This window comes from Brienomyrus brachyistius, chromosome 2, assembly GCF_023856365.1.
Source record: "Brienomyrus brachyistius isolate T26 chromosome 2, BBRACH_0.4, whole genome shotgun sequence".
Taxonomy (NCBI): domain Eukaryota; kingdom Metazoa; phylum Chordata; class Actinopteri; order Osteoglossiformes; family Mormyridae; genus Brienomyrus; species Brienomyrus brachyistius.
The window spans coordinates 12,968,803-12,984,436 of NC_064534.1; the positions used below are offsets into that span (position 1 = coordinate 12,968,803).

Genomic DNA, 15,634 nt, shown 5'->3' on the forward strand with positions numbered 1-15,634 from the left:
TTGTCCAGTAGAAGGTGCCAGTGAGCAGGGACCAGGGACACCCTGGATGGTATAACCGAATTGTATGAGTTTTTGCTTATTTACTAAATCCAGTAAGACTTGGTCCTTACTGTGTCATCTTTGCTCTATTGCCCTATTTCTTCCCCTCCTGAAAGTTCAATTATGTGTAGCAAAGTTACGCGCACCGTACCTACCCATTTCCGTTTCTGTATTAGTGGTGCAGTTTTTAGAACTTTGTAAGGGATTTGTGGTATTAGTCCTAAAACTCTTAACTAATACCACAGAAGCCCAACTTTCTGCTCTAATTACACTTTCCTGAAAGTTTTTTTTTATATATATATATAAAATATATATAAACGTCTCCTGCTATCTTTCTCCTACCTGTTTGACTTGAGCCATTGCCTCCTATGACTCCTGCTAAGAGTTTGTGAAGTTTCTTTCTGCCAGTTGTTGCTGATTATTTTCCTCCCAGTTCCAAGGTTACTTCATCATGCCGCCTGGACCACAGTTTTTCATGCTACCATATTTAAGTAATACAAGTATTTTGAGGTTAATGGCTCATGGGGGGAGGAAAAAAAACACAAGTTTGTTTTAAGTCATGATCTTCTGGATCAGCAATTCTCAACCCATGGGTCACGAGGAAATGTAAGCATTTTAATATTATCAAGCTTCTGTGCTGATCCACGATCAGATTTCCCAGCCCCAATCCTAGAATTAACCAATATAAAAGGGTCTTGGTTCTGTAAATGCTTAGTGCAAAACTAGTGAATACACAAGCCAAACCAGATATGCTTAATTTAAAATATACTGGTACATCCAGTCAGATTTGTGTGATAGGCAGTGATTGACGTAAATTGCAGAGTGACTGCATGCTTGATCTCAGTGTTAATTTAAACCTACACTTGACATAGGACCATAGATGAGCTGGTATGGTAAAAATTGGATCATGGTAAAGGATGCGAATCACTGCTCTTCAACAGATGAGGAAAGTGGAGCAGTTGTCCTACATGCACCTCAAACACAAGCCTTGCACCAATGTTCATGCATGATGCTTTGGGGGTAGGTTGTTACTTCTGGACGTGGTGGTCTTACCATCTTGGAAGCATAAATTGTTCCATATTTCAGAGAACTACACAGACTTGTGCTCTTTGTCTATACAGCTGAACCATATAGGGAAAAAAAACGAATAATCAGAAATAAATCTAAATCCAAATGGTGAACATAAAAGCAGTGTTTTTCGATGGCCTAGTCATGATCTAGAACTACAGCCCGATGAGCTTGGCTCAACTACAGGAAGTATTTCATTGCAGTCAAAGTTGCTTATTTCAATATTGCCTAACTTTCAACTAAATCAGTGTTTCTCAACTCTGTCGTTAGGGACCCCCCTTGACTGTCCATGCCATTCCTCACCTCCCTCCTGGGAGCTGGGAGGGAGCAAAAATGTGGACTGCTGGGGGTCCTCAAGGACTGGTTTGAGAAACCCTGAGGTACCCTGAGCAAGGTACTGCTCCCCAGGTGCTAAATAATAGCTTCCCCCTGCTATGTTGCGATGGCTTAAATGTAGAGACTGCATCTTGTTGTGCACTGTGTGCTTTGGCATGTCAGCAATGACCTTCGCTTTCACCAAATAGCATATTAAGGATTAGTTGTTCCTTTCTTGCTAGGCTTCCTGTTGTGTGGTATCTAGTTTTGATTTAAGATATAATAATGTTCATTTTAAGACAGTTTAAATGGTCGGCACAGTTTTGATAGAGGTATACAGTTACCTTTCTTTGGCATCAAATGATCCAATTGCATTCTTGCTGATAATATTCTCATGGAGTTAGACATATAAGTGCAAGAACTGCAGGGTTCAGCACGGTAGGTCTGGTGCTCAGTACCTGGCTATTAAATATTAGAAAGGTATTGCTGGAAATGCTGTGCAGGAGACGTCCTCATCCTGGAGGGAGACTATTATCCAGTGGAGTCCACTCTGTTGAGGATAATTTGTTGATCTCTAGTGTCAAAGCAATTCCTCAATTAAAGTAACACTATCATCCGATTATAGGAGAGGAGCAAGTCAGTGAGTAATTTCACAAGGGCAGTTTCAGTGCTTTGGTTTTATCTCGACTCAGACTGATTTTAATGGGCTGAGAGAGCACACCGCACATTCCTGTGCTTCAATTAGGTTTGCAATAGGCATGTAGCTAAACAAACCGTTTGTATATAGTTCAGATGTCTTGTATAGGAGTTAGATACCAGGATCTTGAAAATATATGTGGAAGATTATATTGCTAACATGGGATTTCAATCTTTATGAATAAGCTCTTATTGTCAACGTGGTATGGAACAAGGGCATAGATTTGGGTAATACCATGTGTGTTTGGGGGACGGGAGGTTATGGGCTGATTTGGGTAATACCATGTGTGTTTGGGGGACGGGAGGTTATGGGCTGATTTGGTCCTTGCCAGTGTTAAAACCATGTCTATGACCTTGGTGTGGAATCAAGTAAATGAGTGGGTGATTTAAATTACAACATTTCATTTTATTTGAATTAGTTGACCCTATAAACGAAAGCATATGTAGCAGTAACTGTAGACATCTCACAGAGATTGGGTGCCATACTGCATATCTAATCTTCGATTTAATTTTAAGGATCAGCAATTTGTTGGTTATTCATTACACGATTCCAATCCAGGTCAGCAACTTTACAAACTTCTTTAGTCAATTTAGGTGTGTGTTGACCTCATCATAAAGGGTGCTGCCTTGAAGTTTATTCATCTGCCTTTCCAAGCGAAATGCAATACCTTTAAATTAAACGGAGTGCAATTTTGTGTTGAAACCTTCAGAAAGTCTGCTTTAATACAACAGAGTTTAACCGGAGCAAAAGGGGGCTTTAATTCGTCTAACGTTTTTTTTATCGAGGGCAACATGGCCAGCAGGAGTGGAAGCAGCTAGGATAGCGTCTCTAAAGTTTGTGAGAATAATGCCGATCAGACAGGTGGCCCAAAATACCCCCCCCCCCTTTTTCCCCTCATTTCCACTAGGCAGGTCAATTCCACAACTGCTATAAAAGAATGATGAGAGAGAACTGGGCTGACTAGGAGAGTGATGAAGACGATACATATGAGCTGTGTTTTGGATAGAAACGGCAGATGCAAGAACATTTGTAATTACATCTAATAGTCAACTTGTACTATTTCTGTTTTGCAGTTCCACGGGTACCCAGCATCACAGATTGTACAGTCCTTGCAGTGTATTTGAGAGGCACTGAAAGATGGGATTTCTGTATCATTATGATCTGCAGAAAGTCCGCCAGTATCTGTGACCATGGCAACATTCTTTCCTTTACTGGTGGTTTATTGTCCTTCATGCATTTAAAAAGCGTCACAAAGCATCGCGTTACAAAACCGTACGAAAATCTCAAGTACCTCCACTATTTGGTGAAATTTAAAGGGTCAAGGAATTCTTAGTCTAAGAGCAAATTTGATGTAAGAAAGTGCCATTATCAATTTACTGATATGATTTCACAGCAGGGGGCGGTGGTGGTGCAGTGGTTAGCACTGTTGCCTCACAGCTCTGGGACCTGGGTTCGAGTCTTTGCCCGGGTCACATGTGTGTGGAGTTTGCATGTTCTCCCTATGTCACAGTGGGGTTTCCTCCGGGTACTCCGGTTTCCCCCCACAGTCCAAAAACATGCTGAGGCTTGTTGGAGTTACTAAATTGGCCATTGGAATGCATGTGTGAGTGAATGGTGTGTGTGAGTGTGCCCTGAGATGGGCTGGCTCCCCCATCCTGGGTTGTTCCCTGCCTCGTGCCCGTTGCTTCCGGGATAGGCTCCGGACCCCCCCGCGACCCAGTAGGATAAGCGGTTTGGAAAATGGATGGATGGATTTCACAGCACATTAAGCTGATGTGCTTTTGCTGCTGACGTTTTAATATGTGGGGGTGTACGGGTGTTCATTTAAGGACAAGAGGTTCTGGGTCACATTTCCATTCCTGGCTGTACTTGTTCTTCCCTGTCTTGTTTATGAGTGTAAGTGCATATTTTTAGGTAAATTTTTATGTTTTCCCAGCAGTGACCCAGGAACTGTGGGTAAGAAATCAACAAATGAAAAGCGAAGTCAGCGGCCTTCATCCATGTTTTTCTCAGGTTTATTTGCCAGAAAAGTGTCTTGTGATTTTGCTTTGAAAATTTTAGCTTCCCGCTTTTGTTCCCCAAGCCATTAGGAGGGAAAGTGAAAGGGAAAAAAATCCATACAAATTTAATTAAGGCAATTCATTAGTTTTCTCAAAAATGGGAGTGCTGTCCTGGAATGAAAACCTATAAACTTTTTAAAAATAGCCTCACCTAATTTGTTTTCAGTATGTTTTATTATGAATTTGATTTCATATAATTCGCTAATTAGCCTTTTATATACTCCTGTTTGCAATGGAATATATTCAAGCCAAATGAATCCCAAATGAGAGACGTGTGCAGTGCAGTAGCATGAAGAACAATATTTGTGATGCATTGTCGCAGAATGGCAAATAACACAAAGCAATAACACTGAAATGCAAATCAGAGGAGAGCTTTATCCAATCAAAATGTTTTCAAGGAGGAACAAAAACAAAAACCTTTGTTCACGTAATGTTGTTGTTAAATCCATCAGTTCTTTTGTGGGCTGGTGACTGAACTATAGATTCCAGATCAAAGCTTGCAATTCTGTGCTCTGAAATGTTATGTACAGATTACTTTAAAAATACTCTTGGTGTCGAAGACAAATAAAGAATAGAAATGGCAGGCCGTTATTGTGAATTTTGACTCATTTGTTATGAATTTGCTGTACCCCAGTCATACATCCACAAGCATCTGGAGAGTGTACACACACTCACTGATGCTGTTACCCAAGGCAACGTTCATCCATCAATATGGATAAATACAGATGATCAAGTGCAGGCAGTCCCCGGTTGAAGAATGTCCGACTTACAGATAACTCGTACTTACGAATGGACTGCCATAAAGCCTATTATATAAAAAATTCGGGTTAAATACAGAGGTTCATAATAACGAACGCGCGCACTACTTTGTCATGCTCTTGAATATCACATGGCTTCAGCGGTTCTTTGGCTCGATGTACCGTATGTAGCTACTTTTATTATTGTATAATTGTCATTATTATGTTCTGTATTATTGTTTTTCTGACTTACCTACTAATTGGACTTCAAGACAGATTTAGAGACCGGATCTTGTTTGAAACCTGGCGACTACCTGTACTTTTCTCAGAGGCACGACAGCAAAACTCCTTTAGGCAGTTGAATCAGTAACTCCTTAACCGCTTGCTGTCATCAGCGTTCCAAGGTCTCTCGACCCTGCCCCCCCCGGATTAGTATCTCTTACTAACAAGCTGTCCCTCCTCATTCCAAACCATGTCTAGGGATGGTGTCAGCAGGGCTGGCCCACGCTTTTTGGGACTTTAAGCAAAATTTCATGAACTAGTATTAACTAGCTGTCATTTGTCATCTTCCTATTTTGCCGGGGAGGGTCAGAATGTGGCACCAGCTGACCAACCAAACAGGGCAGCTAGTACACGCTGCCATCTGCCTATAGGATTTTTTGATGCCCGTGGTTCTTAGATCTGATGTCTGGCAGGAAGTGACATCATGCACATGATTTCAGCATTGTTTTGGAATGCCGTCAGGGCGACACTAAATCGCCAATTAGCCAGAGATGGGCTTATCTCAGTGAATTTGTTTTGGCTACTCCCCTAGGGCCCTCTCACAGCACCATGCTGGCGGCGGGGCAGTTGGCGGTGGGCACGCCGATGCGGCGGTGGCATGAGAACATCCTGTGCAGCTCGGCGCGGAAGCGGTCATGCAGCCAGGCGTACAGGAAGGGGTTGCAGCAGGAGGAGCTCATGGCGCAGAGGTGGCACAGCAGCTGAATGAGCAGGAAGTAGCGCTTGTGGATCAGATCGATGTCGATGTCGCGCAGCACGTTGAACACGTGGATGGGCAGCCAGCACACGCCGAAGGCCGCCACCACCAGTGCCACCAGCCGGAAGGTCTTGCGCTTGCGTGCCCGCTGCGCCTCCGCCTGGCTCTGCGTCTGGTGGCCTGGCGCCACGCAGTTGCGCAGCTTGACAGAGATGCACAGGTAGGAAATGCAGAGTGCAGAGAGCGGCAGCACGTAGGTGATGAGCAGCGTGCCGTAGGCGTATGCCAGCCGCTGGCGCTCCTCGCCCATCCAGAACTCCTCGCAGATGGTGAAGCCCTCCTCACGGAACTCCACATGGTAGGTGTGGGCCACGGCCGGGGCCACCAGCCCGCATGACAGCAGCCAGATGCTCAGGAGCACGTGGACGCATGCTGGCATGGAGATGCGCTTCTTCAGGGGGTGCACCGTGGCATAGTACCTGGATGGGGGGGGAGATGGAGGGGGAGGGGCAAAGAGTCAGGGCGACCATGGATGTAGTTCTGCACCCATCTCACACCCCTTATTGTCCTAAGCTGGAGCTGGAGATGTGAAGCTCCTCCATGGATATTTTTGGCCTATTTGCTTGTAGAGGAGGAAGGCTTTTGAAACTAAGAGGAAATCCAATTTAAATCAGCATTCAGTCTTTTCAGAACCTTATTGGTGCTCTCAGCTGCATGCCTTTGGGATTAGAAATAGGTGCCTTTGAGGAATATTACAGATGATGAATGCTCATACTAATGAATAGACCTCATTAAAATATTTTCAGAGCAGAAATTGTCCTTTCTCACAACCTTGATGTTTCATTTTGTTTTAGATGAGTTTCTGTCTTGGGTGTCAATGGGGAACGGGCTTGGTGCTGCTGCGTCACTGAATGACATTTTTTTTAGTAACTAAGAATGATAGCAGGCCATTGAGTTCAACATGACATGCGCCATTGTGGCAACGTTTTGATTTAGAAAAAAAATCTGCCAGCAGAGAATGTACGTCGTCCCTGCAATCCCTGGTGTTCAACTTCAACTGTGCTTGTGGCTTTGAAAAATTGAAGAATTTCATATTCTGTATGTTCAAATTACATCTAAACTTCCTGTTCCTTCCCTGTCTCTGAATAGGAGTTACACCTGGCATTTTTCTCAATGGATTCGGCTCATTCAGGATCATTTTAATAATAATTATACGCAATATGTAAATGTAGCCCCTCTGGTATTTTAGACAGCGTACGTTCTTGGCATTCTGAGTCACTCGGTGCTGAGCCTGTATAGCGCCCTACACACCTGTCGACGGCGATGGCGGTGAGCGTGAAGACGGACACGTAGACGGTGACGGGCTGGATGAGGAACACCAGGTAGCACATAAAGCGGCCGAAGATCCAGCCGCGAGGGTTGAAGGCATACGCCAGCGTGAAGGGAACGCAGGTGGCGCACATGAGCATGTCGGAGAAAGCCAGGTTGCCGATGAAGACGTTGGTGACGTTGTGCATCTTGCGGGCGCGGCAGATGACATAAAGCAGCAGGTAGTTGCCGAAGACGCCGATCAGAACTACTAGGGCGTAACACGGGATGATGACGCCCTTGAAGGACTGCAGGAGCTCCACGCCTGCAAACTGGGAGCCGCGACTGGCCGAGCCGTTCTGCAGCACTACTTCGAAGACCTGCCCGCTGCCATTCTCCTGGCCACGGGGGGGCGCCAACACTGTTGGCCAGCTGGAACCACCGGCCTCCATCTCAGCTGGCAAAGGATGAGGAAGTTCTCCCCAGGTACGGCGTGCTGGATACAACTGGAAATGATGCGGTCAATGTTGACGTCCTCATGCTTAACACAAGTGAGAAACGAATTCACTTCGGACCAATAACATCTCTGATTCATTGTGCCACCAATAAATGTTCTGCATTCACATTTATTTCCAGATCATATTTTACACAATTATTATGTTTTCAGGTATAAGTAACAATGCCTGATTACACAGTACTCAGTTGTACCCAACAATGGTGTAATGTGGTACATGAGTATACATATAAATAGGCAATAAATATAATAATAATTATTAATATTTTATTGATCCCTGTGGGGAAATTCTCTTTATGCTGCCCCAGCTTGTCCTCTGTAGGTGACAGCAAGCTGGCTGTGCAGGGCAGCCACATATAGCAGCACCCAGGGGACCGGGGGTTAAGGGCCTTGCTCAAGATGTGCCCAGAGATGACCCACAGATGTGCCCAGGCTGGGCTTGAACCGACAACCTTCCTATCACAGGCACAGAGACTTACCCCACCGGCCCACAAACTGTCCCCTTTAAGTAGGTTGTAAAAGAGTCATATGAATCTGGGATGAACAGATGTGAGATTGGGTATTTTAGGACTGATGATTTAACAATCTTATGGTTAGGAGAAAGAAACTATCACAGGGTCTGTTAGCTCAGGCTCTCCTGTGTATCAGCATACAGATGAACACAAAGGGCAGTGCATGAGGCAGTGTGTCATAACCATTGTGTACCGGCCAGGAGCAGTGGAGGTAAAAGGTATTCATCCTCACAATCATGACGCACTCTGCCATCCATGATGTGAAGGTACCTTGTTTTACGTCAATGTGGCACAAATATGCTCTCCTATTTACCACACTGATGAAGGGCAATGAGAGGATTTTAGGGGAAAGCTGGTCCTTCGAGACAACCAGTCCCTATGGTCCTGACTCTGAGTCACGCTCGCGTCTATGTCAGCGTCATGACAACAGTCATGTCCACCCTGGCCTGTGTCAGATACTCGCCGGTGATTCTGCTGTAAGCCCATGGAGCCACTTTCATCTATGTGGCTGAGACGAAAGAGCCAGACCGTCTCCTCTACCTCTCCTCTAACCGCTATCTGTACCACCGGCTGCGAGTCACTGTGAGTCACTGCTCCTTCTTTAAACAGGACTCCTCCACCCTCGTGAATGGCTTCCCTCTCATCTAGCAGGACTTTTTAAATTTGGGTTTATTTCATTCATTTCTCCTGGTGGTTAAATATACTTGTATGTAGGACCCTAACACTCTCTCTCACACACACACAAACACGCACACACACAGGTTTGTAATTATATCTTTGTGGGGACTCTCCATTCATTTATATGGGGGTAAAACTCTAATCCCAACATGACGACCTTAAGCCCTTCCCAGCCCTAACCTCAACCATAAGTAACTATACAAAATATGAGACTTTTGGCATTTTTAGTTTTTTGATTGCACTCACAGATCTTTGTGGGGACCTGAAAAATGGTCCCCACATCATCCAAATAACAGGTTTTTATCACATTGTGGGGAACATTTGGTCCCCTCAGTGTAATATAAACATAATCCACACTTACACTATTTGGAGAATTTTGTTTGTTTGTTTGTTAAAGTGACTGTATGCACAGATGCGCGCGCACACACACACACAATTTTTTTGTTTGTTAAAGTGTCTGTACGCAGTACCTGAAGTCTGAGAAAACAGGTGCCGGTACTCACCTTGTTATAACCTACCGGCAATTTATGAGCGGTACCAGTATGCAGGAAACCTTCCCGGTACTCTGGAGAGGGAAACAAAGAGTTATCGGTGAGTACCGACCCGCTTCTAGCCCGGTCCGTATGATAATAATACATCTGTTCGGGCACGGAGGGGGTGGGTAACTCCCGGAGTTATGTTCAGGGAGTGTCTTAAAAGTTCTCAATAGCGGTCACACGTAAATAAAAAAAAAAACAACTAACTCTATTCTGTCCCTCCCCTTAGATTGTGCGGGCAGATATTTTATGCACATCCATTCAGGCAATCTCATACATAACCATTAACCCTATAACGGGGTTTCACAGAAGCTTTAGCTGCAAGGGTCTAGATATTTTTAGTATATATAAAAAAATAGAAAAATAAAACGTTTTTAGATTTAAAGTCACTTTTTCCTCCGCCGTATCTAATTAGTTACCTTTTAAAGTAAATATGTAAGTTCGATATATGAGCTTTTGAATAACGCTCACTTGTGGTAGGTAGTATAACGTAATGAAAATATATAATATAAATTAAATATTAATACTTATGAACACGCCATTGTTCATCTAATGATATATCTGTTCCCCATGCACCCGCCACAAATTTAACGCATTACTTTCTGCAAAGGACGACATTCACATATTACACACAACCAGTCCCCACGATAATCTAACTGGGAGGGAATCTACAACAAAATTACAGGATCAATTATGTACTGTAAGAAAGAGACTTTTAATAGTCGATGACACGAATTACAGTATAACGCGCGTATTTTTCAACCATAAGTGAATAATATCAGCAACAATAACAACAATAATATTTTTTATTATTGTTATTATTATTACTATTATTAACAAAAGCACTTACCTTTAATTTAACTGGAACACAGATGTCCTGCTTTAAATCATAAGTCACCGCTCCCAAACAATGCCGCAAGGGTAGTTCACCTGTTCCAGGCTGCGGTAAACTTCAAGCCCAGCGTTAGCGGGCAGGCGGCTTTCGCAGAAGCGCCCAAACGAGCTATATCTCCGCTAGGCGGAGCTGCGCGGAAGCGCGGAAGGTGGAGCCCACCGGAGCCCATGTGTGTTACGCAGCTGCCCCATCAATCCACCTGCGGTACGTGCGTGATGTAACCGATTGTGTTTCATCACGTTAATCGAAACACCGTAGACCATAACAGATATTGAAATGAGCAAAAACGACACATTGTATCGCATGGTACCATCATAATATAATGACGTAATATCACGTACGCGATTTCAGCATTTTTATTCTCCCTAAGTTATAAAGACTAATGGTTGTGATAAACAGGAAATGTTTAGATTCGGATGAGATCGAATCTAGGTAGTTTATACAAATGTTATTAATGGTGTAAATTATATGAAAAACTGGTGCCGGATTAATAAAAAGATAACTGTGATTACGAGGTGAGTCATTTTAGCTCTTGGATATTCATTAGAGATAGGAGAAACGCTGACATTAGACATTAGAGGATTTTTAGTCACTGCCTGGATTTACCAAATGGAAAGTTAGATAATCGGTAATTTCTTCCATTAAGAATGATTACAAGCATGCCACGGAGTCAAGATTCACTGAAAACCGTCGGTTTTTGTTCTGGCCCCGTACTCATCTGATTCATGATTAAAACTAGATTTTCTCCCCAGGTGTGAACAAATTACTGACTGGGCAGCTGAATTTCTACTGGCAGAGACTAAGCTCTGTTAACCCAGAGACAGCTGCTTACCCTCTCTCCCGGAAAACCTATTTTCCTGACAATTATCATTACAGTCTCCGTTTGGAGCGAGTTCACGTGTACGGTAGTGTCGGGGGTGGCATGATTCTTCAGTGGGGAGCGCTTCCCATCTTTCCACCAGGGGTCCGTGAATCATTGTGTAACCACGAATTACTTTTTGTGAAATGTTATAAAATATATCTATAAATTTGATATAACCTTAAACCATTGATAAATAATCACTGTAAACTGCTCTATGAATTAAACAGGTTTGCTTGGTTGTCATCCAGACTCTGTATTCAGCTGTGAACAGATGTTTCGCTGGGACCTCAGAGACGAACGTAACGTTAGCTGTGAACGTGCCAAGTTAATGAACGCAGTCAGGGGCAGTGATAGAGATTTTGGGCCCTCTAGTACAGACCAATCCAGTTGTTTTCCAAATTTTTTAGGGGCCCTTGGAAGTGTCCTTACTGTCCCCCCTGTGGTCCCCCCAGTCCAAAAACATACTGAGGCTGACTGGAAATACCAAATTGCCTATGTGTGTGAGTGTGCCCTGTGATAGATTGGTGGCCCCCTCCTGGGTTGTTCCCCACCTTACCCCCCCATGGCCCTGAATGGGACAAGTGGTTATAGGAGACGGATGAATGCAATTCATGCTCATATTAATACAGGCCATGCCTGATCCAAAACTCAGTTTTATAATGTGTAACGAGGGGGGGTCTTTCCTCTGTCTCTCTGTCCATCACAGAGCCCTAAACTTGAAAAAGGTTGAAGGACCTTAGATGGATTGCTGCCTGTGAACATGTCCCAAGTTGCATGGATAGATGTGCAGCACAATAGCATCCCCACCTAGCAATAAATCAAATCATCTCTAGACTGTATAGGGCATTTTTTCATTTATTCGAATACTTCAATTAGCCAACCCAAGACTGCAGGTAGCAATGGTGGCTTGCAGTATAATCATGTTTAGTGCTCATTTGTGTAAATGCTTCCTCCAATAAGAATGCTGGGAAGGTCTGGCTGAATGTAGACTGAAGGCAGAGTGCAGTTTGGCTGTAATTCGAATTGATATTTTGTTTGCGAGGATGATATTAACTACAATGACGGTCATTAAATAAACAGGCTGTAAATATGTCTGATTGGCCTGAATATTTATGAGTATGTTTGGCTTACTGCCCCAAGCTGCTGTTACATTATGGAAATAATATGATAAGATTTCCGCTAAGGGAGACAATAAAAATCACCGGGGAGGACTCCGAGTATGGTCTGAGCTCTCTGCTGCTGTTAATTAATTAGTAGGATGGATTTAAAGTGGTTCATGTAAGCAGTAATGCCCTTGAATCAGGAATGGCCATTTTGTTTGTGCTTTCCGCAATCTCTTTTTCCGCGAAAGAGTTTTATTTCAGAAAGATTCGCTGGGAAATGCCGGGAATGTCATTGTGTCAAGTCCCTGACCTACTGAAAAGAATCAGCAGCCATCCGGGTAAGCAGGAGTCTGTTTACCTTGCCTAAGCTGGTTCTGTTGGGAGTACATGCTCTTTGACTCAGTCTATGGTAATTCATACAACACAGACTTTGATAACATGCAAAAACAAACAAAAAAAAAGTCTGTTCTATAGGGTGATGGCAGCTTCCCGTAGGTTGGGATCCAGGGTATCAAAAGGCTCTTGGTGTTGGGGTTGTCCTTCAAAGGGTGAAGAGCCTTTTTTGGGGCAGGGAGCTGCATGTTTATTACTTTTCAAGTATTAAGTTGCGCGGTTTAGGCCAGCAGGTTTGGGATTCGCACCCTTGCCTGAGAGGTCATGGGATCAGCAGAGTAATCATATAATTGTTTGGCCCTTGAGCAACACTAATTTCATCAGGGACTCTGATGCCTAACCCTGTTCCCTGGTCGTCGCTTGTATGCAGCTCTGAATTAGTGTGCCGGAGAAATGTAATGTAAATGGATTACATCAGGGATGTGAAGGAAAATGTTTTTGCTGTGGTTTCCCTTCATAAACAACGGCTGAGATATATAGAGCACAGTAATTGGTTGCTGTGCAGTAGCCTTTGATTGGAAAACATTGGTCAGGCATCTCAATTCATTAATTATATAGATGCTCAGAGATGAACAAAATGGAATCAAACCAGTTCATGACTGTATTGAGTGAAAAGTAGGCCCTGTTACTTAAAGTACCCCGGTCCTGCCTGCCGTTTCTGCCGTGGAGTACATCAGCAAATTAGCATCCCCTCGATAATGTTCCACTCTGTGCTGCATTCAGGCTCAAGGAAATGTGGACGGTCAGAGCTCAGTCATGTCCCCCATTGAAACCCTGCGGCGAGGGATTCCGAGCTTTTGGGAGAGCGGGGAGAGAGACGGAGCACACTCTCGACAGATAAACCCTTGACATTTTGAAATGAATCCCCCTTTATTAATTTAAATCAGTGTATTACACGTAAGTAGTAAAATCCATGATTCTGTTCCAGCTCCGAGTACAGAAATGGATACACGGGCATTTTTTATTTTTCTTTTTATCAGTGGTGGAGTAGTCTAATGATCCTCTGATTCACTGTGATTAGATTTCCTCATAAATTTAGTCTCCTTAAATAGGAACGCACCAGTCTGTCTATGTACAATTTATGTATATATTGAGGCTGAACGAGTCCTCTGTTCACTTTATTTTAGGAAACTGTACATGCTTAAAAATCACAGAGGTACAGTGTTCTGTGGAGTAATTCTACAAAGCTTCTCACAGGACTGGTAGCGGCTGGACTAACTGCGAGTATTGCAGCCATCAGCTAACATTCCAGTATCACGGCTTGATTTAATCCCCTGACTGAATCTGTCTAATAAGAATGTGTGTGTAAGTAAGAAAGTAACATACCCTTATTTTGATACAAAACAAAACCAAATCTTTAGTTTGAGTTTTGTTGTGTTCGATTCCTGGCTTGAATTGCGTGGAATTCCTTCCACAGAGTAATGATGTATGGTTGGGCAAATTGGTATGTGTTCCTGCTGTGTGAGCGGCGGCATGAGGCAGTGGTTAGTGCAGTTCCCTCACACCACGGCCGCACTTTGGGCAGGTCCTCTGCGGCAGACAGGGTTCCAGTCTCCACTGTGGCTCCATGTGCGGAGTTTGCATGTTCCCCCCTCTCCCAATCTAAAAACATACTGAGGATAATTGGAGTTACCAAATTGCCCATAGGTGTGGATGTGTGAGTGACTGGTGCGTGAGTGAATGGTATGTGAGTGACTGGTGTGTGAGCGACTGGTGTGTGAGCGACTGGTGTGTGAGTGACTGGTGTGTGAGCGACTGGTGTGTGAGTGTGCCCTGCAATGGGTTGGTGCTCCATACTGGGTTGTCCTGGGAATAGGACAAGTGGGTACAGAAGATGGTTTGGATGGATGGATGGATGGATAATCTGTGTGAGAGATTGTAATGCTATCCAGGATGTCCCAAGTCTAGAGACATAGCTCAAAATTCTAGGCACCCTGCCAAAATGTCACCTTGGCCTCCACTGCCCCCCTTATAATATGTATATTTTATAATTTCATGTATTTAAGGACCCCTGTGAAGCACATATTAATTCAATTCATATAGAGTTTTTTGTGTATGTTTTAAGCCTGGATTACATATCTAAAAATAAAATTGATGGTGGAACAATGTGAATAATGATAAAAAAAAGTCTAAAAACATAATCAGTAAAAATTGAGAACTGGAATATGTGCTTGAAATTAATCATGCAAATAGTGGGGTGTCTGAATGTGATTTGGTGTGCAGGGTGTCTGAATGTGATTTGGTGTGCAGGGTGTCTGAATGTGATTTGGTGTGCAGGGTGTCTGAATGTGATTTGGTGTGCAGGGTGTCTGAATGTCTGCAGCTTCCTTCAGGTCAGTCTGTCGCATGTGCTGATGAGGCTTATAATGCGCTGAAAACATTGCATATGGAGAGAGGCTGTGGTGTCAGGCACAGTGTTAGTGGAATGACAACATGGGAAGGAGGAAGTTACCTGAGAGGTTTATGGGAAGGATCTGTGCATCAACATAGACGTCAAGCAGTGATTAATTGATAGGTGATAACTTTCCGCTGCCACGTGGATCACACCGGTCAACAAATTATTATTTTCTTTTTGTTTCACAAATCAAAATAGGTGAACCTCGCAGTATGTCTTCTGCAGAATTCAAATATCTAATAAGAATTTATCTATTATGCAAGGACTTGGAGTGACACACAATTAAACCTTACACTATGTGTGTATTTACAGTGTATGTGCATGTTACAAGTGACTCATATTAGATGTAGAATTATATGATTTTCTGCTGCATTTGGCCTCATGAACGTCGCTCTTAAGGGACCAGCAGAAGTCAGGCAGGATGCTGAGACTCTGCTTGCCTTGATATAATTTTTCCATATCAGACACCTTGTCCAAACATGTCCAATCATGTTTCAGCCTTTAAACTCTGGCCATACAGACTCACTGTACATTGTGCCCTTC

The 15,634-nt window shown here is 43.5% G+C and overlaps 1 protein-coding gene across 2 annotated transcripts; it reads right to left on the reverse strand.

Moving 5' to 3' along the window:
- Positions 1-4,510: 4,510 nt before the first annotated feature.
- On the reverse strand, positions 4,511-10,413 carry prlhr2a (prolactin releasing hormone receptor 2a). 2 transcript variants are annotated; one of them, XM_048998100.1, is made up of 4 exons: positions 10,294-10,413; positions 9,411-9,472; positions 7,207-7,709; positions 4,511-6,374 (listed from the first exon to the last, which is right to left on the reverse strand). In XM_048998100.1, exons 3-4 carry the CDS (start codon positions 7,653-7,655, stop codon positions 5,738-5,740), a joined length of 1,086 nt encoding a protein of 361 aa, XP_048854057.1. In that variant the 5' UTR covers positions 7,656-7,709; positions 9,411-9,472; positions 10,294-10,413; the 3' UTR covers positions 4,511-5,737. The 2 variants fall into 2 exon arrangements, with proteins under 2 accessions (XP_048854057.1, XP_048854050.1); XM_048998093.1 differs by lacking the exon at positions 10,294-10,413 and having other exon boundaries at positions 9,426-9,514.
- Positions 10,414-15,634: the final 5,221 nt, after the last annotated feature.